The sequence below is a fragment of the Peromyscus eremicus genome, chromosome 15 (assembly GCF_949786415.1).
Source record: "Peromyscus eremicus chromosome 15, PerEre_H2_v1, whole genome shotgun sequence".
Classification (NCBI taxonomy): domain Eukaryota; kingdom Metazoa; phylum Chordata; class Mammalia; order Rodentia; family Cricetidae; genus Peromyscus; species Peromyscus eremicus.
In genome coordinates this window covers 16,760,389-16,784,985 of record NC_081431.1, presented here as the reverse complement: position 1 = coordinate 16,784,985, position 24,597 = coordinate 16,760,389, and the positions used below count along the sequence as shown (strand labels likewise).

Below are 24,597 nucleotides of genomic sequence, written 5' to 3'. Positions count from 1 at the left end.
ACAAGTAGGGTCAATAAAAATTTGCAGGAAGTCATTTCTCAGCTTGGCGGTCACCATTTGTAACCATACACCCTCCAGTTTTGTGCCCAACACACCAGCCTTTCTGAGAGTTCAATATGTCAGCCTACTTGGTGCGTTCCAGACCAGTGAGAGACTGTGTCACACACACACACACACACACACACACACACACACACACACACACACAGAAGGGTTGACAACTCCTGAGGTATGACAACAGAGTTTGTTCTATGGCTTCCACACACATGCACTCAAACACATATATACGAACACATGCATGATTTTGATTCCATATGTTCCCCATGGCCTACCTAGGAAACCGTCTTCTCTCTGAAGTCTTCCCAGAGATCATCTCCTCCAAAATGTTGCTCCAGAAGAGTTCTGTCTAACTTGTCACAGCCATGTCTTCTCTGAAGGCTCCTCACAGTCACCCATGCTGCATCTCACTTGTTTGTTCAGTCCCCTAGCCTGTGAGCTCATCGCCGTGACGACAGCCTCTCCCTCGGGTCCCCTGTTGGTCTACACCCACTTGGACTGGCCCAACTTGATCTTAAACCCCGTGTCTTTAGTGACACATGTGAATCAGCGGGACAGATTGGCCTCCGTGATCAAAACACTACCCTGGCAAGCTCTCTCTGTCTGATGCCCTGTGAATCAGCAGGTCTTCCCACCCTGCCTGCTTAAACACACTTACCAGTGCCCTGTTAGCTCCTAGGGATGCCTGACTGTATTTCTTTCTGAGGCCTGGATGTGAAGATCAGGGCCCAAACAAAAAGCTCCACCATGGATAGTGGACAGTGTCACTCCGTGCCACAAGCACACTCTCAGAAACATAGACACACTTGCATCTTTCCACATGGTCAGAATCTAGAGGGTAACAGTAAATTCTCATGCTGAACCACTTTCTTTGGCTTTTATTCACTTTTATTACTGGTCTACCTGATTGACCTGGTCATTGGCAATCATAGGTCCTCTTATTCCAGGCTTAATTATTGATATTAACTCTTGGATCACAACTGCCCTTCATACAATTGTGTGCGTGTGTATGCATGTGTGTGCTACAGAACGGTGATGAAAAGGTTACAGATGTTGGCAGTGTTCAAAGAGGCCTTACTGAAGGTAAGAGCTGGGAGCTGATGCAGATGTGAAGAGAATCATTGCACGTAGTTAGATAAGGCATTAAGGACCCTGTCTCGGACCTGGGTCCAGGAAAGGAGAGACTCAAGGGGTTGCATCACGTGGGACAACGCGTCCAGGAGATTGTTGCTCTTGTCCCGTGGCATGTGAACCGGATGTTTGCATGATGGCTGGATGCTGTTGCTGTCTCAGTATGAGTTCTCTACTTTGATATGTCGACACAAAGCCCACAACCCTCAACTCAGACGATAAGAGGTAGTTTCTTCTGAAGCCAGATATGAATGACCATGAACACAGATCTAGGTCACCCCAAATTCCGTGTTCCAATGTGGAAGCAGTTTCATGAAGTTTTTATAGTAACAGAGCAAAGAAAGTCATAAATAAAAATGCTTTCTAAACACATTGGTGGGAGCATTTAATGGGCAGTTCAAGAACAGTTGAGCAGTCTCAGCCGGAGGCCTCAGACGCTGTCTGACGACTCACAGTCATTTGGTTGGTGGAAACTAGGGTTTTCTTAAGCTAATACACTCCAAGAGGTTTTGATCTGTTAACCACAGGGTGTTAGGTACAACACTGAAGTGGGTAAGGGATGGATGGCTCTTTAAGGGTCTAAAGATAGCCCGAGATAAATTATAATCAGGTTCTGGACCTGCAACATTCCAACCTCTTGACCATCATTGAAGATCTAATCCCTTAGAGAGCTTTATAGGAGGTTTCTGTAGGAAGGTGCAGCTTTTCTGAGAACTTCATTCATACAGATGATCCAGGTGAGGGAGTTGCACCCATTCACTGGTCTGGTGTGCTCTGTACCTTCACAGGCCAAGTTTTGCTGTCAGGCTTTGATAGGCCCCTGTGTCCACATGTGTTCTGATTTAATTTGATAAGTCCAGAAGTGGTAGCATGTCGTTTGCCTGATTTGCTGAGCTGTTGGTCTGGGGACAGACAGTGGTGCTGTACTTGCCCAAACAAGATGCAGAGTCCCTCTACCTCAGCCGTAGCTCTCAAAGTGGGGCAAAGCATGCTGTTTTGTGAATGGAGTCACTCGGGGCCTGAAAGCCACTGTTCTGTGTAGTATGAAATAACTGAGAGCAGCCATGGATCTCTGCTTTCTGCTATTTTCCAGAAGTTTTAATTGTCCTGGACCCCCACATTCTGACCTTTGTCCTCATCTCTGCAGGTTGACTCCCGGTCTCTGATACCACTTCCTTTTCTCAAAGGCGGGTTTCCTCTGTACCTCTGTTACCTGTTATTCAATCCCTACTCCACCCTCCCCCCTTTTTTCTTATATTTTGTCTGGCTGTCTAGTTATTTAAAGTTGAAGGCTAAACCCAGTTGTGCTCTTTAAACACAGCACAAAGCAGAAATTGGTCATCCCTGGTCATTTTGTTGTTGTTTATTTCTTTGAGCATCTTAATTTCCTTAAAGATGTTAATCGACTTTTCGTTGTTTACTTGAAATCCATGTGTGCATCTCATCTGCCATCTGCGTTTCCTGCTGCTTCTGTTTCATGGTGCCTCCAGTCCTTGCGTGTTTATTTTTGTCTGGGGACTGCTCCTTTGCATGGGCATTTTATTCCTGAGACCTGGATAAGGAGGATTTACTTTACAGAGTGTTTGTATCTAGTTCTACGAGGTGCCAGTTAAGGATAGTCTAAATTGTGTTCTCAGCTTGAAATATTTTGGACCACCCAGCTCCTGAGACTCAAGACGGTCAGCTTGTGTATGATTCAGACTGAGGTTCCAAATTCTTAGGACAATTTCTTTCCACTCTTTACTGCGGGGTTTTTTTATTTGTTTGGTTTTTTTGTTTCAAGAAAATCATGTCCTCAATATGTGATAGGAAGATTGGTTGAAGAAGGAGAATTTTCTAATAAAATGTCCATATTAAATGGGTCTGGGGCTCTGTCTTCTGCTTCACATACCACCCCCACCCCCACCCCAGGCCACATAAAGACCAAAGCCTGTGAGAGCACCTGGTTGACGAACAGAACAGCCTCCTGGTGAAAGCCAATGTTGCTCCTCCGCTTCTCCTGAGTTCCCCACTTGAATTGCTCCTTTGACTGAGATCGCCTTACTCTTTTGCAAGCTCAACAGTGCATCTAATATGATTTTAACAGCTGTCCACATTGTGTAATTGTGCTTGGGAAGGTCTCTCTAGGTACTCCACCAGCATATTGTTCCTTTTCTTTGTCACTTACACATTCTCTCTCTTCTGAGTAAGGGGACCATATAATTGATTACCTGAACGAAGGCTCTTTCGAAAGTGAAAAAGGATGTTCCATGCGATTTAACATTTTGAAGTATTTTCTCACAAATCTGGGAACACAGGCGAGCCACTGAAACAGTCCAGCCTCTCAGAATTTACTCTCTGCTTTTCAACCTGTTAGCCAAGATCAAGGGCAAAATTTACTCTCAGACACCTTACAAAAGGAAAAATATCTCTACATATCAAAGAAAAAGTTCAAACTTCTTGATTGCTTTTCTGAATATTAAAGAAAATAAGGAGAATTACTCCAGCTATAGCTTTATGTATTTTGATCTGCCTTTGTCTTATCTGGCTTGGATTTTGCAATGCTTCTGATCACTCATATCCCTGAAAGATCCATGTGTAGAAGGCTGGGTCCCAGGTCACAGTGCGAATGGTAGTGGGACCTTTACCAAGCGGGGTCTAATGGGAGGAGGTTAGGTCATCGGGAAGTGCACTTGAAGGGGGTATTGGGACTACCTCTTGCTTCCTGGCACCCAAGGGGTGATCAACCTTACTCACCTACATACTCTTTACACAATATTTGACCTTACCACAGCCCAACAAGGTGAACAGATTGTGGGCTGAAACCTCTGAAACTGTGAGCTCAAAGGAACCTTTCTACTCTTTAAGATAGTTACACTATTTTTGTTATAGTCACTGAAAGGTAACTAATACAAATCTCATGACAGTGGTATTTTCCTTAACACTGAATTTTTTCAACTATTGTCTTAAAACCACAATATAGATTTTTTTATGTGATAACATAAAATTATCTGTGTATTTTGATAACTGCAGCTTCCCTTTCTCTTGGCAGACTATCACAGTTTAGCTAAAAGTAATTAGGAATTTATGTGCCCCATAATCTATAGTGTATTTGTTTCAATAGGATGTGTTTTTCAAGTAAGAAAAAATTATACACCAATTTCCAGAAAATAAAAAAGAACTACAGATTTTCTCATTTTTAATCTTTTATGTGGCTTGAACACTTGTCCTCGATATCCCAGGGTCCTCTGTTTGTAGGTTTTGTTTTTAATATTTGCAATTCATGGCCAGTCTCAAAGCCTGAGGTTTTCTTCTTTCAATTATTGAGCGCTTGATTGCAGATTACAATTCAGTTTGGACAACATTCAATTCTAATTTAGATGACTTGTTTCCAAAACTTTGGCACTCAGATTGTGCCATGAAGACTGCTTTGTTTTGTTGACATTAAAGCTATCAGCAATTTTATGCTATTCCATTTTATTCTTTGAAATCTCAAATATTTTAGAAATTGAACCAATCACAGGAAGCAAAGAGAGAACTGTGTGCTTCTTTGATGAAATGGGGACTTTAAGATCCAACCAAGCTTCCTCATAGATATTTTGCCACTCAGTTGCATACTGATGGAATCTAATGAATTTTCACAGCTAAACCTCCTATTTCTCTGTGTAGAACTTCATCTCAGCACAGTTATGAATTGCGTGAGTGTATCAGAAGACATTTCTCAATTTAGCAGGACTAATACTGTAAAGTGTGACCCTTCGTATACTACACACCTCTCACATATGTCTGCCAAGCCGAGGATAGAGGGCCAGAAGGTCTGCCCACACCACAGTCTGGTAATTATAATAGTTTACTTTTTTAAGTGAGAAATCTAGGATCCCATAAGCAGATGAGATACAGAATGATCAGCACAAAACCAAGACATCTGGCAGATCAGGACACACAGGCTGCCTACTAGAGTCTGTCCATCTCAGAAGTGTTTGTATTTCCAGGGCAGACAGAGAACATACAGTATCTCTGATTATCAATGCATGTTTGCTGAACAAAAGACTCTATCTAAACTCACCTATGTGTCTAAACACAACATTCTGTATGCCAGTGCAAGGGACTAAGAATGGGGGCCCTTTGGAGCTTTGTAACAAGGTCTTCCAAAATTCCACCAAGGGCTCTGAAGAGATAGCTCAGCAGTTAAGAGTGCTTGCTTGCTGTTTTTCCAAAGGACCAAAGTTCAGTTCCCAGTACCCACATGGGGTGGCTTACAACCTCCTGTAAGTCCAGCTCCAGGAATCCAGTGCCCTCATTTGGCCTGTGTGGGTACTGCACACTTATGGTGTATACTCACACAGCCACATAAATTTTAAAACAGTTTCAAATCCCAAATCCCACCACATAGGTGGCTGCTCCCTTTGCTTACACTTAACCCCAAGCCAGGGTGATGCTAGCTCCATATATGTGTGTGTGTGTCTATATATATTCTCTATGCCAAAAGTGTTAGACTATATCAACCAGTTTGACCAGCCCTTTTAGCCCAGACAGACTGATAGAACCCAGTGGTTTTGGCCTTGTGACCTTCATACCTGTGTATCTACCCAAGGATAGCCCAGGGTTCATATAACATGGATCACCTCACAATGGGCTTCATGAGTTGACCAGAACCTTGCCATCAGATTGAAGCCACAATAGTGGATCTGTTGGCTTCTCTTTGGGGACACTATTACACACTCCTCAAGTGGAGAGCCTTGGTGCAAACATCCTTCCTGTAATATGCTGTCAAGGACTGTGATATGTGTAGACCCAAGCAGGCCAGCTTGCTCTGGAGACTGAAAGAGCCATTTTGCTATTACCCACGAGAGACTGAACCTTGTAGGAGGTGCCCACTGGAACCCCTGTTCAGTAATATCTGCTTTGGTTTTGTTGTGACATTGGCTCCTGTGGACAGCAAGAAAAAAAAGTCTTAGATCAGTGGTTCTCAGCTTTCCTTCAATACAGGTCCTCATGTTGCTACCTCACAACTGTAATTGTGCTATCGCTATGAATCATAATGTAAATATCTGATAGGCAACTCCTGTGGGGGTGAAGACCCACAGATTGAGAACCACTGTCTTAGAACTTGTGGCGTTAGGAAGTATCATGGGGTGAAGGCTTCTTTTAATGGATAAGTTTAACCATTAGCTCAAATAATGTTTATAGAAAGGCAACTCTGTTAGACTCTGTGCTGGGTCTGAATATGGGAAGAAGAGACCTCTGCTCTTACTCTATAAAAAGCTGCCATCCTCTATGGTATTTGGGACATCTCCTAGCCCATGGGGTGCTCTTCATGGCACTATGGGAAACCAACCCCCCTCCCGAGTTTCCTCTCCCAGCCCACCTCCCCCCAAAAAGAAAGAGCCCAAGGAAGGGAGGTATGCATAACTCCTAACCTGTGGCTCCCCTGTCAGCAGGACTTTGAGAAACTGACCCATTAAGGCTTTTTCGGGAGGTTTGGGAGTGAAGAGCAGAGGTAGAGCTCTTGCTTAGCCAGTGTATGGCCCTGGGTTCTATGCCCACCTCTAGAAAGAAGGGAAGGAAGTGGATTCGGGCCTGAACTCAGATCACGTTCATTATGTATTGTAAAAATGAGTAACTTATTTTTGATACTGTGGGTGGAATAGGGCCTCATATGTGCTAGGCAAGTACTCGGCCACTGAGAGAGAGTCCCAGCCCAGAAACAAATGACTACTTGTTACCTAATTTTAGCAAAATGTAAAACTCATGCATCTTATGTCCAAACAAAACTAGACCCACAGGGAAATGTAACCTTCTAATACAACACATTTTTCCAATGTTTCATCCCTTCCTGTCATTCCTCATTAATGTTTCACAGGCTCTCTCTGAATTTATTAAAGTGTGTGAATGTTCATCTGTGTTACGTCTTTCCTCAGACTTGTACCTGTGGCAGAAACCAGTCTTCAACCTATTTTACTTCTAATTCCTTCCAATTGCTGGAGCTTATTCTTCGTGCCAGGGCAGTTGGTCCGTCCTGTGAGAACGCTGGGGTCAATGTTTCTCTAAACCACACATGATACCCAGGAGTCATTCCAACAGGCACTTCCTTCATGGCCTCCCGAAATTTAAGTCCTACTTGGTCTCAAAAGGGATGTAGGCCAGGAGAACCCACGGCGCATGTGTGGGAAAATGGCCTTTCCCATTCCCCAGCTGGTGACGGGGAGTGGCTTACAAGTCATAAAGACAAGTGTTGGACAAGTGTCCTTGAACAAAATAAATCACATATTGGAAAAATTTTGAGCCATGTACGTAAAAAGAGTTAAAATCTGAGCCTGAAAAAAAATGTTACATAAAAATGAAGCATTCCTTATACATCAAAAGATACTGCTGAGAGGTTGAAAACAACGCACAGAATGAGGAAAAAATATTTTCAGGGAGGGCTAGGAATAGCAACACATACCTCTAATCCCAGGACTCAGAAGGCAGAAGCAGGTGGATCTCTATGATTTCAAGGCCAGCCTGGCCTGCATAGCGAATTCCAGGCCAGCCATAACTGCATAGTGAGACCCTATTAATACTTAGAACTTATAAAGCTGTCCTAAAGCAAAGCAACAAAATAATGGACAAAGGACTTTAAGGGAATTTTCTGCATGGAAGACACACGAATGGCCAGTGAGCACATGAAAACACACTCAATGGCACTGGTCATTGAAGAAGTGCAGATGAAGCCTCAATAAGACCCACTCCACGTTGGTGAGGGAAAAAAAGTGAAAGTAGGCTTTAGATAAAAATGTGGAGAAAGTGGTGGGCTTTATGGCAGCAGGATGCCACAGCCCTCTTATAAACACGTCCCTAAACTAAGTGCTTCAAAGGACGTTGGCCAGGAGCCAGGCTGCACAGACAAGTCAAGGCTCATTCCTACCCTGAGTGTCACATGACCTCCTGAAAGCCTTCCAAGGCTGACTTCATAGAAAAGCCATTTGTGGCCTTTGGGGCTCAGGTCAGTGGAGGAGTGCTTGGTTAGTACCTGTGATGCCCTGTGTTCTATCCCAACACCACGCGAGCACTTGTGTGCCACCACCATACTCACACACATTTGCACACTGTCACATACTCAGACACACACACTCATACACATTCACACACACTCACACACATTCACACACTTGCACAACATACACACACACTCATACACACACACACACTCACACTTGGGTGATAGGGAGGAGATTGTTGTGAGCTCCAGTGACCAACCAAACGTTTGAAAAAGCAATAGAAAGAAAACTGAATGTTCCTAAGCAACAGAACCCTTAGGGAAGACATGATAAATACCTCTGAAAATGTGAAAAGCCCGTGTGAACAGTGAGTTTATTCTTACCCTATATGATCCTAGAGGACAGAGCTAGTGCCCCTCAGTTGATGCTATAAAGATTGAAGTTAAATATAAGGAAGAGATTTCTAATAACTAAGGCTATCTGAAAATCTGCATGCTGCCCTGGGAATATGTTAAGTCCCCCCAAGTTAAAAGGCATCACTGCGTAAAGCCTATTACCCATTACCATGGCAATCCTTTTGTTAGGAAATGCAATGACCTCCCCGACAAGAATCTTCAACTCTATTACTTTATGGTTCTATAAATATTTTTCAATCTTGACACAGGACTGTATTCTGGAGTTGGTAGGCTATTTATGTTCTGATTCTGAGTGTGTGAATTATCTTTCAAATTTCTGACGTGGTACCTGGGTGCTAGGGCTGCAGAATGAATGATTCCCTGGGCAGAATGTAGATATATGATGCGTAGAGTAATTTAGATTCTACCTCATGACCATCACTGAGTGGCATCTTTTCTTACACCTATGAGAAGGAATGGGCTGTTAAATGAGCAAACAATGGAAGGTTTCTGTGGAATGTACGCCATTTGTTGAGCGACCCCATACTTGATAAACGTGCTAGTCGTTATGTCTTACTGACTACCATTCTTGTAGAGTGCATTTTTAACTCTAGCTTCTGCAGGTTACTAGTCACTCTATTTGCTTCTTTGGCTGAGACTGCTAACTACCTATAGCTAGTCTTTTACAGTAAGAAGCTTGATCAACATAAACTTTACCTCAAGAAAAAAAGCATAAACTTTACCTTAATTAAATAAGTCGAACAGCAGTGTCTAGTACCAAATGGATTCATGTGGCCCAAATATCACACAGCCTTCATCTCCCTAAATACACAGTGGTAAACTGCTGAAGTTACAGGTCAGATTTCACTGACTCTCACTCATGCCTGCAATGGAAAATTGTAGCTATGCCGGGCGTTGGTGGCGCACGCCTTTAATCCCAGCACTCGGGAGGCAGAGGCAGGCGGATCTCTGTTAGTTCGAGGCCAGCCTGGACTACAGAGTGAGTTCCAGGAAAGGCACAACGCTACACAGAGAAACCCTGTCTCAAAAAACCAAAAAAAAAAAATTATAGCTATATAAACTCTTCCCACATAGACATTTTTGGAAGGCCCTCAGAGAAGTCCATAAATGCTTATCGTGTGCATGTTTATTTTCTGTGTTAGTTTTTCATCACTATGACAAAATGCCTGAGATAATCAACTGAAAAGTGAAAAAGGTTTATTCCGGGCTAACAGTTTCAGAGTTTCCAGTCCATGATTGAGCCATTGCTTTGGGCCAGTGTCAGGGGAGAACATCACAGTTTTAAGTCTCTATCCATTTCTAGTTTGTTTTGGTGTGCGGTGTAAGATCCAATTTTGTCCTTCCAAATGTGGCATCTAAGTTTTCTCAGCACCGTGGTTTACGGAAGACATAGTCTCTTTTCTCCCGCAGTCTCTTCTCGATGCCTTTGCCAAAAATCAGTCGACTATATATGCTTGGGTTTATTTCTAAGCTCAGTGCTCAGTTCTGCTGGTGTCTGTGTGTTTGTATGCCAGGACTACACTGTTGTTGTTTGTGGTTTTGTAATAGAATTTTAAATTCTTCAGTTGTGAGTTCTCCAACTTTATTTTTCTTGCTTGTAATTACTTAGCTACTTAGGGTTTGGGGTTGTTTTTTTTTTTTTTTTCCATTTCTGTAAAGATTCTGTTGAGATGTTGATAGGTATTTCATTAACTCTGTATAATATTTGGGGTAATATTGACACTTTAACTGTATTAATTATTTTCTATGATTCTGGAGTATCTTCTCATTCATTTGAATCCTCTTTAATTTCTTTCATAGATTATTAAAATTTCTGGTGTATAAGTCTTTTACCTTCTTGATTAAATTGGTTCCTAAATCATTTTTATTTTCATGTCATCTTAAAGTGGATTTACTTCTTTTGAAATACCTCATTATTTATGTATAGAAATGCCACCATTTTTTGTGCATTGATTTTCTCATGTGTGAATAAAGACAGTTTTCTCTCTTCCTTCCCCACCAGCCCATGTTTATTTCCATTTTCTTTCCTACTGCATTGTCTAAGGCTTCCTACACAGGGTTAAAAAGCTGTAATAGGAAGAGACACCTTTGCTTTCATTCTGATGTTAGTGGGATGGATCTGTGTTGATTTCATCTGGAAACTTTACTGAATTCAGTAGTAGTTCCTTTGGTAGAGTTTTCTACATATAGGACCAAATGGAAATAATTTACTTCTTTCATTCCAATTGGGATCATTTTTCTTCTTTTCTTTCTTTCCTTTTTTATTTTTGAGAGATGACTCTTGCTTTAGTAGGCCTGTGTTTAATATAAGTGGCAAAATAGACGCCCTTGTACCAGATCTTAAAGGAACACTTTCCTATTCTCCCCACTGATGATGTTAACTGTGGATTTTCCACAAATGCCCTCATTATGCTGAGAAACTCTCCTTCAATAATTAGACTGTTGAGAGTTTTTATAATTAAAAAACAATGTTGAATTTTATACAATGCTTATTGTTATTTAATTGGGATGATGGTAAGAATTCCTCCCTTTGGTCTATTAGTGGTATGTCTCACTGATTGGCTTGTAGAGGTTGAACCAGCCTTACATGCTAGAGACAAATCTTTCTTGATCATAATGTATAAATTTTATGTTGAATTCAGTTTACTAATGTCTCACTGAAGGTTTTTACATTAATGTTTATCAGAGCTAATAGCCTATAGTTTTCTTTAATGTCTTTGTCAGGCTTAAAGGGACAAAGTTTATCAAATACCTTATAGCTTTAAATTTTGGAAGAGCTGAAGAGATGTTAGCATTATTTTACTTTGAAATCTTTGAATTCAGCCGTGAAGCCACCCAGTCCTGGGTCTTCCTTTGTTAAGAGATTTTAATTACTGTTTTAAGCTCTCTCTTTTCCCCGCTTCTCCTCATAATATACATGAGAGTTTTCTGCAGTTGTTTATAATTGTTAAAACAATGTGTGCTTTTTACCCTGTAACTTTTCTAGTCTCCTTTCAACTAATTTCTGTCCTGAAGTTTACTCATTCCTTCTTTTTGCTAACTGTGGAGATTCCTCCTCCTCCCCCTCCTCTTCCTCCTCCCCCCTCCTCTCCCTCCTCCCCTTCCTCCTCCTCCTCCTCTTCCTCCTTGCAGTGCCATGTTTGGCTGTTGCTGGGACAGGGGTCTTTCTTCTGTTAAATGTAGGCGTCGATTGCTGTAAATCTGTGACTGGAGCTGCTTTCACAGCAATCCCTTGGGCTTTGGTGAGAAGTTTTCCCACTGTTATCAGTTTCAAGATATTTTTCTATTTCCCATTTTGTTTTCTTTGACCCGTTTGATTGTTTGGGCACATATTAGTGTCCATATTTGCTTTTGGATTCTTAGTGTTGTTGTTTTCCCTAACATGAGGAGTTGAAGAATCAGGTCTGATATGATTGGTAAATGGCTGTAATGGCTTGGGATTGCAGGATGGGGTGTTCAGAGGGGGTATAGAGCCTCAGTTCTGAACTAGGGGTCCCAGAAACCTACAATAGTAACTGGGATTTGGGCATGGTTCACTCTCTGTGGCATAGTTGGATACATACTCCCCACAGAGCTGGTTGATGACACCAGGCACACTCCAGCAGCTTAGACCTAGAACACTGGGCTACTGTTGTGCTTCTGACTGGGCTGGGGGTGAGGTGCACAGCACACAACAGTGACCTGCTTCCAGGGCACAGATGTCATCTGGGATCCAGAGTCAATATGGCACAGGAACAACTCGAGCCCAGAGTTGAGGCCACATGGTCGTATCACTGGACCCCGGAGTGATGGTACATTGGCAGTGCCCCAGTGAGCACAGAGCTGTGGCTTGAAGCTTGAGGGCCAACGATCGGGACAATGATTCCTCCACCATGCAGCACAGCAGGAGGCTTCGGCAGCTCAGACTCCAGGGATTCAGTTCAGTTTTAAGGAAGCAGGGTGCTACCGCTGTTCGGTCTGGAGGGCAGGAAGTGACAATTCACCAGCACTGTTTCCTCAGGACTGAGCTGTCCCTTCAGCTCAGCCCCAGGTGGTACAGACTTGGCTCAGCCAGACACTGGCTCCCTGTGAGGCAGGGCACCAAGTCAGCTCAGGTGCTGGATGGGGTGCACAGTGCTGACTTCTTCTATGGAGTAGCTCAGTAGCTCAGCAGGGGGACCCCACTAATGGCTTAGTGCCTATAAGGACTACAGGAGTCCTCTGTGGTAAGAACTTCATGTGACTAAGTTGGTGAAGGTGTGGCACGGCCCTCCTGGCCACCGTCCTTGCAGGAAGGAGTATGTCTGAGTTGATCTTGACTAGAGTTCCAGGCAGGGATGCTGGGGCCAAGTGTGTCCTTCCTCTCACTGTGTGTCTGCCCCGAATGTCTGTGCTCTGGCACCCTCATTTAGTTATTTTCTTTATCAAAATATAGTTATATACTTGTGGCCTTGGCTGTCTTTCAGGGTACACTTGGTAGGGGCATCTAGTCAGCCATCTTGCTGATGCCAGTTGTCATTAGCTTTTATTGAACACTGTCACAATGAGGTTCTGCGTATTATTTGTCTGGTTGAATCGTGGGTTCCTTAAGTATGGTCAGTCTCTCTTACCTGAGTCAGTTGGTGCTCCATAAATGCTCGTTCAGTGAGCAGCTGCACTCCCTGATGAGATAATTAGCTCACTGGACACGAACAGCCCAGCAGTCCCTTCTCGAGGACAGATCGCCTCTGCATGTAACAGGAAGTGATGTGAGCTGTGACAATGGCTAGGGCCTGGTGCTCCAGTGATTTCTAAAGCCAAGTACTTTCTGTCCTTGTCAGTTTCTGTGGAGTGGACTTTAACTATTCCTCCATGAGTCATCTAGATAGACGTAGGGCAACATAGACTGCTGGCTATCAAATACAGATTATAGAGTGTTATGGAACCCAGGTCACGTTCAGTGGCTAATAATTCTATCTACGTAATGATGCTACCATGTGTCGCTACTCTACAGCAGGGACAGACACATTCTTCTACGAAGGGCCTGGTATATACTTGTGAGCTTTGTTATAGCGCCTGTGAACAACTAGACGATAACACTCTGTTTATGAGACCAGGCAGTGAACCCAGTTTGTGCTGCCCGGGCCTGGGTTGTTTGCACCTGTTCTAAAGCTGTATGTGTTCTTTAAGAACTACTGCCCAGGCATGGAGGCACACCCCTTTAATCCAGACCTCAGGAGGCAGAGGCAAGTAGATCTCTGTGAGTTTGAAGACAGCCAGGGGTTCACGGTGAGACTCTGGCTCAGCTAAAAAAAAAAGTTATTCATAATTAAATATGTTCTTTGGCTTGGGGTTGTATTTCAATGATTGCCACATATTCAGGGCCATGGGTTCCATCCCCAGCAGTGTGAAACATTAATGCGTTCATTTTTCCTCTCTTTTCCTGCCCTTTTATCTAATAAAAGGATTATCTTCTTTTTAAAACAAGACTGCCTTTCTCAGTCGTTTTAAAAGCTATACATGGCCAGGACAGGCAGGAGCCAGGAATCTGTGTTCATAAAAGATGGCTACGTGGGAAAGCAATATGGTCCCTTCTCAGGTGTGTTCGGCTCTGCCTCATTACCCGCCCTTCCTGCTGCTACCCACTCAGTCCTCCAGGGCCCTGGGACCCATACTGTTGCTCACTCCAGCCAGCACGACACTGGGGTCAGCGAGCTTCTGCATGCTTCTCTTCCTGTCCCTTCAGTCTTCATCTAGTGGTGACTGTCGTCCTCAAAACGCCTCAGAACCTTCCCAGAGCCCTCCAGAATGCTCATTTCAGCCTGTAGCTGGCAGCCTTGATAGCTACCCCGTTCCCACCTACCTTCTCAGTTGTCTTTGTTCCGAGCCAAAGCATCACCATGAGGCTGAACAAGCCATGGCTTCCCAGCTTTCTGCTTCCCTCCCCCATGATTAGAGACCTGTGTTAGTCTGGCTAGCAATTCTGCTGACTTTCTTTCCAAAAGATTGCAGAGATGTCAGTTGCCAAGCAACACACATGTCATGGCTTCTTCCAGCCATATGGACTCTTTTTTAAAAAGCCACAAATATTTGTCTACAACTGTATCCCACATGTGGATGGTGTGGAGCACAGGACAGCAGACTGGTGGAATGTTGTATCATGTTATTTGACTTGGGATCTTTTCCTGAAGGCTTATACGGAGTCATATGGAGAGCGGAAAGTGTGTGCCTTTGGCCACGTGCATTGATGAGCAAGACTTCCCACAAAGAACTTCATAGTTTAGTCATCTGGGAGGGGGGGACATTTGTAAATCCCGTAGTTGCATACTGCCTACTTGATAAAATTTCTTCGTCATCTCTAAGTCAATATTCCTGGTGTTTTCATCGTGACTTAAGGACAGTGCCCAGGGTAGGGAAATTTTTGAGTCCCTGACACACGTGTTTTCCACTGAGGTGTGACAGGGTGAATGCAGCCTTCTGTGCTTCGGAATGTTTTAGGCGTCCTGTCCATGAGTTCACTGTTTCAAATGATTCCCCAGCATGGCACTGAAGTGCTTTCTAACAGAATGAAGCACCAAGAGGATGCACTGTGCCTCATGGAGAAAATAGGAGTGTTCGATAAGCTTCATCTGGGTCTGAGTTAATGTGCTGTTGGCTGCAAGTTCAATGTCAATGCATCGATTGGATGATACAGCCAGAGAGAAGGAGGAATTTGCCGACTGTAAACGAAGCCACTCCTGAAATGGTGAAGGTCACATCTACAGTTCATGGTGAAGCTATGAAAAGATGAAGAGATGAGTTTGTAGACTCGTCAGCTGCTGAACAATTAGAGAGGAGAACAGTGGGCAGTGCCATGTGAGACTGAGGATCAGAGACATCTGCTGTCACATCTCTTAGGTCCAGGGGATTACTGAACACTCCTGATAGTATTTGGTCGTAAGGAAATATTGTATAAACATTATTGTTTATTAAAAAATCCCAGATATTAAATAAGGTACCTTTCTTTTTTTTTTTTTTTTTTTTTTGGTTTTTTGAGACAGGGTTTCTCTGTGTAGCTTTGTGCCTTTCCTGGGACTCACTTGGTAGCCCAGGCTGGTCTTGAACTCACAGAGATCCGCCTGGCTCTGCCTCCCGAGTGCTGGGATTAAAGGCGTGCGCCACCACCGCCCGGCGGTACCTTTCAATTAGAAACTTTACTTAAAACAAGGTAACCTATTGACATTTGACCAAATTGTCTTTCCCAAAGAAGTTCACGGGAATCCAAACTGTGTATTTCCCTCTGCCAGCCATGGCTCATGTCCCATAATTCACTGCTCATGGTACTTTATAGTGTGTAACTGCCATGAATTATAAGAGTTGGCTGCATATGGTTACAGTCTAGTCTAGATGGAATCCATCTTTCCCTTTCTGTGGCTCACTCAGGTATACCATCTTTGCTAAATGTTTCTCAGGACTGGGCCTCAACCTCCCTCCCGAGACATCTCTGCATGGTATACTTTGAAGGGAGTTAAATGTGATCAGATGCCCCCCAACCTCCCTTTCCTTTCACCACTTTTATCCCTGATTATTTTGCTCTCTTATATTTATAAGTTGCTCTGGAGCTGGGACACAGCAGCTCATCATTCCCAAATGAACAACTTATTTGGTCCTAGGTATGAAAAGAAACTATTACACCAACATCTCTCCTCCCTGAAGCCAGACATAAGTTATATTAAAAAACAAAAAGTTCTCTGATGACAGTAGTCAGCTTGACACACAAAGTCAGCTGAGCTAGACGGACCTCTCCAGGGGATGCTGCAGGGACATGGACTTGAGGAGGGCTCCTCCCACCTGAGCATGAAACACAGCCATAGGAACCCCAGAGAGTGCCCCAGCCTTCCAGATGGAGTGCTCCAGGGATGAAATGGCATTTCACCCAGTGAGTGCCTGCATGGAGAGGATTCAGGAAGCAGAACCCTTTCAAAAGCAGGGCAGGATCTTGCTGGAGTAAGTCCAGGGATGGAAAAACACAAACCATTCCTTCAGGTCAATTCTTGAGCCTAGAAAGCATCTGAAATGCCCTGGGCCTTGTTATCACTAACCAAGATAGTGGTTTCACGTGGCAACTAAGTTCCCAGAGGAAGCCTTTCTAGAAAGTTCTGCTTTCTGTTGCTAAGTGACTATTCGGGCTGTGTCTGCGTTTTTTTTTTTCTACTTATCGGGAATACCAATGTCTTTTCCTTCAGTGATACTCGGTACAAATAACAGAGATGGGAGGCAAGGACAGTAGCATGCCTCTATGCTATAAAGTGATTTTGTATGTGTTTTAAACACACGGGGCTTTAGTGCAAGTTCATGGGTCGTGCTTTTTCTATGATAGGGATTGCCTGTGTGCAGAAGCTTGATGAGAAGGACTATGTGCAGATAGCACGCCAGATCATTGGTCGCAAAGCCATTTTCTCCTGATCCCCTCTCCTTGTTTCTATTCCCAGGCCTCATTATGTGCGATGTCATATGCACACAAACAGCCACACTAGAACAGCCCATTGTGGCCAGGACGGAAGTGCCAAGGGAGGTGTTTGCATGAATCCCATCCTTGGAGTTAGAAGCACTTGCTCAGCTGCCAACTACAAATAGCCCCATGCTGCAAAGCAATGCTAATTAGTATGCCATTAAAAAAAAAAAAAAAAAAAGAGGAAGAAAACCACCACCCACAACCAAATAGCCACGCACGAACCTGAAGTCCTGCCCTGACAGCCAGCATGAGGCATGGCCCACTAATGCAGCCTTAATCCACTTTGTTTGGCAGGGAGAGCAAGCTCACCATGCTTCTGAGGGAGTCTCTGGGGAACGTGAATTGTCGCACCACCATGATTGCGCACATCTTGGCTGCAGCTGGTAGCTACTCGGAGACCCTGTCCACCATCCAGATCGCATCGAGAGTCTTGAGGATGAAGAAGAAGAAGACTAAGGTAAGGGACTCTTACGTGGGAGGGAGAATACATTGGGGGTGCGAACTGAATCCCAAAAGCCAATCAGTATCACCCTTCTCCGAGCACCAAGAACTGTGCAGATGTGGCTGCCGCAGGCACCGTCTCAGAGCAGAAAAGCCTTCTGACGAACACGGGAGAAACTTGAATCTCCTTTTCATGGTTGATGCTGCCCTGGGTCATCCATCCTGACCCCTGACAGGGACGACTTTAGTACCTTGCCACAAAAATGTTAGAGGGGTGGGAAGGAATCAGTCATCTCCGTGGTCCTGCATAGGTGGGGACTGCATCCAAGTGAGCTGGCTCCAGAGAGGATGGGTAATGCCTCACTCATGTGGCTCTGTGACCCCTGCGTGTCCAAAAGCCATCAGGCTGTGGGTTCTCATGCTCATCTTCTGGAGGCTGCATGGTGCTGAGCTGATAGAGGTCGGTGGTAGGTTCACTTCCTTGGGCAGGGGCAAAGCCAGAACAGCAGGAAAATGGCAAGAATGTTTGGAAAAAAATTATGGGCCAACTAGTGATGCTTGGGGCTTTCTCCTTCCCTCTCCTTTGTATACTCCTTTTATGTATCTAAAAGGCAAGGCTTCATGGTCAGTGTTCTGAGGCAGGGGAATAGCTTTGAGGAAGTCGGGTGGGGCCTGGACAGGTCACCACCTTTCCCAAGCACACAAATTCACCAGTGTGCAAATGGGGGTTATCTGTGCACACAGACTCATGGAATGGGACTGGGAGGTGTCCCGGCACAGCCCAGTAAATCCTAGCCCCTCCACAGGCTGATCTTCAAGAGCCTAGTGCCAGTCAGCAGCTTGTACCTGCCCTATGACACAGGCTCCTTAGGAGGGAGGGCAGTCTCAAAAGAACTCCCCATTAACGATTCTCTCGCCCACGTTGCAGTACACCTCGAGCTCCTCTGGGGGAGAAAGCTCCTGTGAGGAGGGCAGAATGCGCAGACCCACCCAGCTGAGACCCTTTCATGCCCGGGCTTCCGTGGATCCCGAATTCCCTCTCGCCCCACTGTCCAGCGATCCTGACTACTCCTCCAGCAGTGAGCAGTCCTGTGACACCGTCATCTACATCGGGCCCAACGGCACAGCCTTGTCGGACAAGGAGCTTACGGACAATGAGGGGCCCCCCGACTTCGTGCCCATCGTACCAGCCTTACAGAAGACCAGGGGTGACAGCCGCCCTGCGGAGGCAGCAGAGGCTGCCGCCAACAAGTCGGAAAGGGACTGTCTGAAGTGCAATACGTTTGCTGAGCTGCAAGAGAGACTAGACTGCATTGATGGCAGCGAAGAGCCCAGTAAGTTTCCCTTCGAAGAGCTGCCCATCCAGTTCGGGCCGGAGCAGGCAGGTAGATGTGTTTCCTTAAGTCAAGCAGCAGGGCCAGATACGCTCTCGGAGTCTGACAAAGAAGATAATGGGTCAGACCATGGCCAGCTGCCCACCGACAGGGAAAGCACGGAGCTTCCGGCCTCCAAGGTGCAGCAGAATCGGTCCCCTGTGCCTACTGTGACACGCAGCGGTAGCCCCAGCCCTGCCTCACCTCGGAGCATCCCAGGCAGCAGCAGCCAGCACAGTACCTCCCAGCTCACACAGAGCCCCAGTCTCCAGAGCAGCCGGGAGAGTCTGAACTCATGTGGCTTTGTGGAGGGCAAGCCCAGACCCATGGGCTCCCCACGGCTAGGCATTGCCAGCCTGTCCAAGACCTCAGAGTACAAACCCCCCAGCTCTCCCTCCCAGAGGTGCAAAGTCTACACCCAGAAGGGTGTCCTGCCTTCCTCTGCTCCACCACCTTCCCTGAGCAAAGACTCTGGCATGGTCTCCAGTGAGTCCTTGCTTCAGCCCGATGTGCGCACTCCCCCGGTCGGAATGAGTCCCCAGGTTTTGAAGAAATCCATGTCTGCTGGGAGTGAAGGGTTTCCCGGAACCCTGGTTGAAGATGAGCACCAGGAAGGTCCTCCTGCAGACTCAAAGAAGGAGGTTCTGAGCACCACGATGGTGACCGTGCAGCAGCCACTGGAACTGAACGGGGAGGATGAGCTGGTGTTTACGTTGGTGGAGGAGCTGACCATCAGCGGGGTGCTGGACAGTGGCCGCCCCACCAGCATCATCAGCTTCAATAGTGACTGCTCCGTGCAGGCCCTGGCCTCAGGCTCCCGGCCCGTCAGCATCATTAGCAGCATCAGCGAAGACCTGGAATGTTACTCCAGCATGGCCCCCGTCTCTGAGGTGAGCATCACACAGTTCCTGCCACTCCCCAAGCTGGGCCTGGATGAGAAGGCTCGGGAAGCAGGCAGCCGGCGCTCTTCCATCAGCTCCTGGCTGAGCGAGATGAGCGCGGGCAGTGACGGCGAGCAGTCGTGCCACAGCTTCATAGCGCAGACGTGCTTCGGGCATGGGGAAGCCATGGCAGAACCCCCGGCCTCGGAGTTTGTCAACACCATCCAGAACACCGCTGTGGTATGCAGAGAGAAGCCGGAGGTGGGCCCTGACAATCTGCTCATCTTGTCTGAGATGGGGGAAGACTCTGTCAGCAAAGCCACTCCCATCAAAGGCTGCAAAATCTCCACCCTGGGCAAGGCCATGGTCACCATCTCCAACACGGCCAACCTGAGCAGCTGCGAGGGTTACATCCCCATGAAGACCAACATCACGGTTTACCCCTGCATTGCCATGAGCCCCCGAAATGTGCAAGAGCCTGAGTCCTCCGCTGCCACCCCAAAGGCAGCCCCCAAAACAGCCCAGTCCCAGGGGAGCAAGGAAGCCAATGCAAGGAGAGAGATGAAATTTGAGGATCCCTGGTTAAAACGAGAAGAAGAGGTGAAAAAGGAGGGCGCTTACCCCGGTGAGGAAGGGGTGAGGTGTGAGACCGTCACAAGCTCCCTGACAGCTGAAGGTAAGTCAGAACAGGAGCAGAACGGCAGGCCCAGCTCAGGCGACAGGCTGAGCAGCAGTAGTGGAGAGGCATCTGCCTTTCAGGTGACTGACAACATTAGGAGAGTTGTGGATGGCTGTGAGATGGCCCTGCCCGGCTTGGTGACCCAAAGTCCCATACATTCCAACAAAAATCTAAAGTCAAGCAGCCTCCCAAGGGCATTTCAGAAAGCCGACAGGCATGAGGTGCTGGACAGCTTCTACCACTGCCTGGCGGACAGCAACGGCTTCAGCGGGGCGCTGGGCATTCAGTCCTCGAAGACAACACTGGAGAGGAAGGTAGCTTCACCCAAGCATTGCGTCCTGGCACGGCCCAAAGGGACACCACCTCTGCCTCCTGTCCGCAAGTCTAGCTTGGACCAGAAGAACAGGGCCAGTCCTCAACACAGCGGCAGCAGCAGCAGCAGCACCAGCAGCCCCCTGAACCAGCCAGCTACCTTCTTGGCTTGCTTCCCTGATGAGTCCAACAGCAAAACTAAGGAGGCCAGTAGCAGCAGTAAGCTCTTCAGTGCCAAGCTGGAGCAGCTGGCCAGCAGAACCAACTCTCTTGGCAGGACCACAGTCAGCCACTATGAATGCTTGTCCCTGGAAAGGGCGGAAAGCCTGTCGTCTGTGAGCTCCCGCATGCATGTGGGCAAAGATAGCACCATGCCTCGCACCGGCAGGAGCCTGGGTCGCAGCGCAGGGGCCTCGCCCCCCAGCTGTGGCACCACCCAGTCTGCAGGGACCTCTCCCAAGGCCAGCCAGTCTAAGATCTCCGCGGTAAGCAAGCTCCTGCTGGCCAGTCCCAAATCCCGCAGCCTGTCCACCTCGACCACCAAAACCCTCAGCTTCTCCACCAAGTCCCTGCCCCAGTCTGTGGGCCAGAGCTCCAACCTGCCACCCAGCGGGAAGCACATGTCCTGGTCCACCCAGTCGCTCAGCAGAAGCCGGGGCTCTGGGCTGGCTTCCAAACTGCCCCTGCGAGCCGTCAACGGGCGCATTTCGGAGCTGCTGCAGGGCAGTGCGGGCCCGAGGGGCGCGCAGCTGCGGGCAGAGGCAGAGGAGCGCAGTGGAGCTCCCACGGAGGACAAGCCTGCAGCCGCCCACCTGCTGCCCTCACCTTACAGCAAGATCACCCCTCCCCGGAAGCCTCACCGCTGCAGCAGCGGGCACGGTAGTGACAACAGCAGTGTCCTGAGCGGGGAGCTGCCACCTGCCATGGGGAAGACCGCCCTGTTCTACCACAGCGGCGGAGGCAGCAGCGGATATGAGAGCATGATAAGGGACAGCGAGGCCACCGGCAGCGCGTCCTCGGCCCAGGACTCCATGAGCGAGAACAGCAGCTCCGTCGGAGGGAGGTGCAGGAGCCTCAAGACCCCAAAGAAGCGCTCCAATTCAGGTAGGTACCTGGCACGGGCTGGGAGGACAGAGGCATCAGGCTTCCACGACCTTACCTCCCTTGTTATGCCGCCATCGGGGGCGGTCCAGGCACTGGAACTGGAGGCCTGTGCTTCCTTTCTTCGGTGTCCTGTCACCTGAGGCCTTGGCTGAGGACACAATCCACAGAGACTTTCCTGAAGGCCTGGGTGGTGCTGGGGGATGCTAGCTGTGGGCGCGTCAGGAGGGAGTTCATTCTTGCTTGCTCTGCCTACCCTCACCTCTGCCTTCACATGTGTGTATTTCTAGTCAAAGGCTGAGCATACTGCTGTCCAGAGCGTCCTGAGGGATCAGTCAGACCCCCTGCCCTTCTGACTAGTGGCTACAGAAGCCTGTATGTGGGGCTGGTGGCCTCCGAGACTCTGGAAGTCTCCCTCACGGACATGGGGCACTTCATCTCACTGGAAGTGGGATGGGAGAGGGCTTTCTCCATTCCCACCCCAAACACACCGGTGACTGTCATAGGCACAGAACAGTCACGGTCTCCTGCAATGCCTCTCCCTAAGTGTTAGGCAATATGTGCCCAGGCTCTGTGTTGTCCGCCTGCTTGTCGGAGGGACTCTTTGCCATCTCCAGAAATATACCGTCAGAAGGTACCTCACATCTGAGCTGCTGATGTGTTCCTCGGAGTTAGGGATGGACATGTGACAGTAAGTTATGCTGGGCGAAAAGAAGGTCAGAGCTGGTGGCCCAGGTTCCATGGAGTACATGAGTTCAAAGGACAGTCTGGAGGGATGGGCAGAGACCAAGGCGAAGGTACCAAGAATAATGTAGTTATCATGAGAAACTATCTGAAACCATCCATTCTTCACTAGATGCTAAAGAAATTGTCCTTATCAGTTCCTTGGTGCAGGAACTTCTGATTTTTTTTCTTAATGAAACAAAATCATTTGCTGTGTACACTTCTGAATCTCTGTTAAATGAAGACAGCAGGGGATAACGTCCTTATGTCTGTCCTGCCTGTTCGCTGTCCTGTATGCCCTGCCAGGCTCTGCAGTCGAGAGCTTTCTAGACCCTTTGCCCTGCATGGCAGTGCCACCAGCCCAGTCAGGACTGAGAGATGGGATGACAGAAATGGTCCATGGGCTTTCACTCCCTGCCATGGGATTGGTTTGCCTGTTTCCAGCCAGCCCTAACCCCGAGCTCTGCAAGGGACCAGTCGGCACAAGGGCTGAGATCAATGTCCATAATAAACCATTTGTCTTCCTGGGATCAAAGAATTCAATCTCAACAGACAATGTGGGCTTGTGGTTTCCCATCACCATATGCCATGATATAGAGAGGCCCATCCGTCTGTCTGTCCAGCCCGTCGTAGATCACAGCATGAGGTGTTAGTGGGGACACCCCATTCCGGGCGGGCTCAGGCACTGCCATGGCCGCCGCCCCTGTGGTATCTGCATCCCTAGCTGTGTGTTTTGGAGTCTGCCATGCTCAGACTGAACTCCAATTTCATCCCCATCTCAGGCTGTGCAGAAGACCCCCATGTAAGACGAGGTGACAAGTGACAAGTGCTTGGTGCAACAAGGCAGCGGCTGTGGCCTGTCCCCGGGGCCAGGGGCCCCGAAATGCGCTGGTATTAGTTACCGAAAATAACAAAATATTTATGTGCACCAGTCTTCGTGGAAAGTAAATATGCTAGCCTCCCTAGTACTTGATTGTCAGGCACTGTTATTACCGCTCCCTCATTGCTGGTCTTCAGAGTCTGGAGAACAGTGTAAGGCTTGCTTCAAGGCTCCCCTGTGTTTTCCTGGTGGAGTGTGTTTCTGTTTCCTAACTTAGTGTGTTGCTACCCCACCACTTTATTCTTCCACTGTCTTCAACTTTCTTGTCAAGACTTCTTGATATATTTATTTATTTATATTTACGGTTTGGCTGATACTGGAGTGAAGCAGGGCAGCAAATGCACGAACTAGGAAAGGAAGCAAGGTGTACAGAACAGCTCAGAGAGGCAGCGGGCTCCACACATGTCCTTGCTCAGGGCCAACTCCCGTCGTAACTGCTGCCCTCTGAGGGACTCCTCTTGGAAGGCTATTGAAGGAAAATGGTGTGCCATAAAAATGCCAGGGAAGGTGCTGGGGATGGGATTTAATATGGAGTGTCCCAAGCGTTAGACCTCCGTGCTCAGCCACCATAGATGGGGGGCTCAGTGATGGATACTGCAGGGAAGATGTGCTCATTTCAGGTTAGGTGACCTTGTCTGGCTTATTTATGATTATTATTAAGAGAAATGCTGGCCGTCAGACGTGATCAACATAAATCACAAGCAACTTCTTTAAGAGAAGCCAGAAGACTCCTCACAGGAGATTCCTAACTAGATGGCCAGTCCTCAGTCACAGGACGTGACTGGGCTTCAGAATTCCAAAGGAGGCAGTTATCTTTTATCTGTGATCGCTTTTGCATTTGGAGAATTGCGATGATTTAGTTGCTTTCTTACTGAAAAAGAATTATAATTGCGGTGCTGGGAAATAACCATGAGCTCTCTGATTCCTGTGTGATGTATGCTTAGCAGTAGAATTCATCAAACACTACTGTCTGTCACCACCGTTCAGGCCCCTTCCTAGAGATCCATGCTGGTGAACAGCACACGAGATTGGGCTTACAGCATGGTATGTTGAAAAGATTAAACCTGGGGCCATAGGCTATGTGACTTTTAATTAGCCTTTCTGGGCCTCAATTTTCTTATGTACAAGGAAAATAGTGGGTTTGATAAATATTGGCTGTGGTCCTTCTGCTGGCCACAATATTATTATAAAA

General features: G+C 47.0%; 1 protein-coding gene across 1 annotated transcript in view; it reads left to right on the top strand.

The window, feature by feature from the left end:
- The window catches only part of Kif26b (kinesin family member 26B), a 171,583-nt gene extending 149,638 nt beyond the window's left edge, over positions 1 to 21,945 (top strand). Inside the window, exons 8-9 of the mRNA XM_059281043.1 lie at positions 17,310 to 17,472; positions 18,385 to 21,945. Coding sequence (XP_059137026.1) covers positions 17,310 to 17,472; positions 18,385 to 21,945 — 3,724 coding nt within the window. The remainder of the gene's footprint in view (positions 1 to 17,309; positions 17,473 to 18,384) is intronic.
- The last annotated feature ends 2,652 nt before the right edge of the window (positions 21,946 to 24,597 follow it).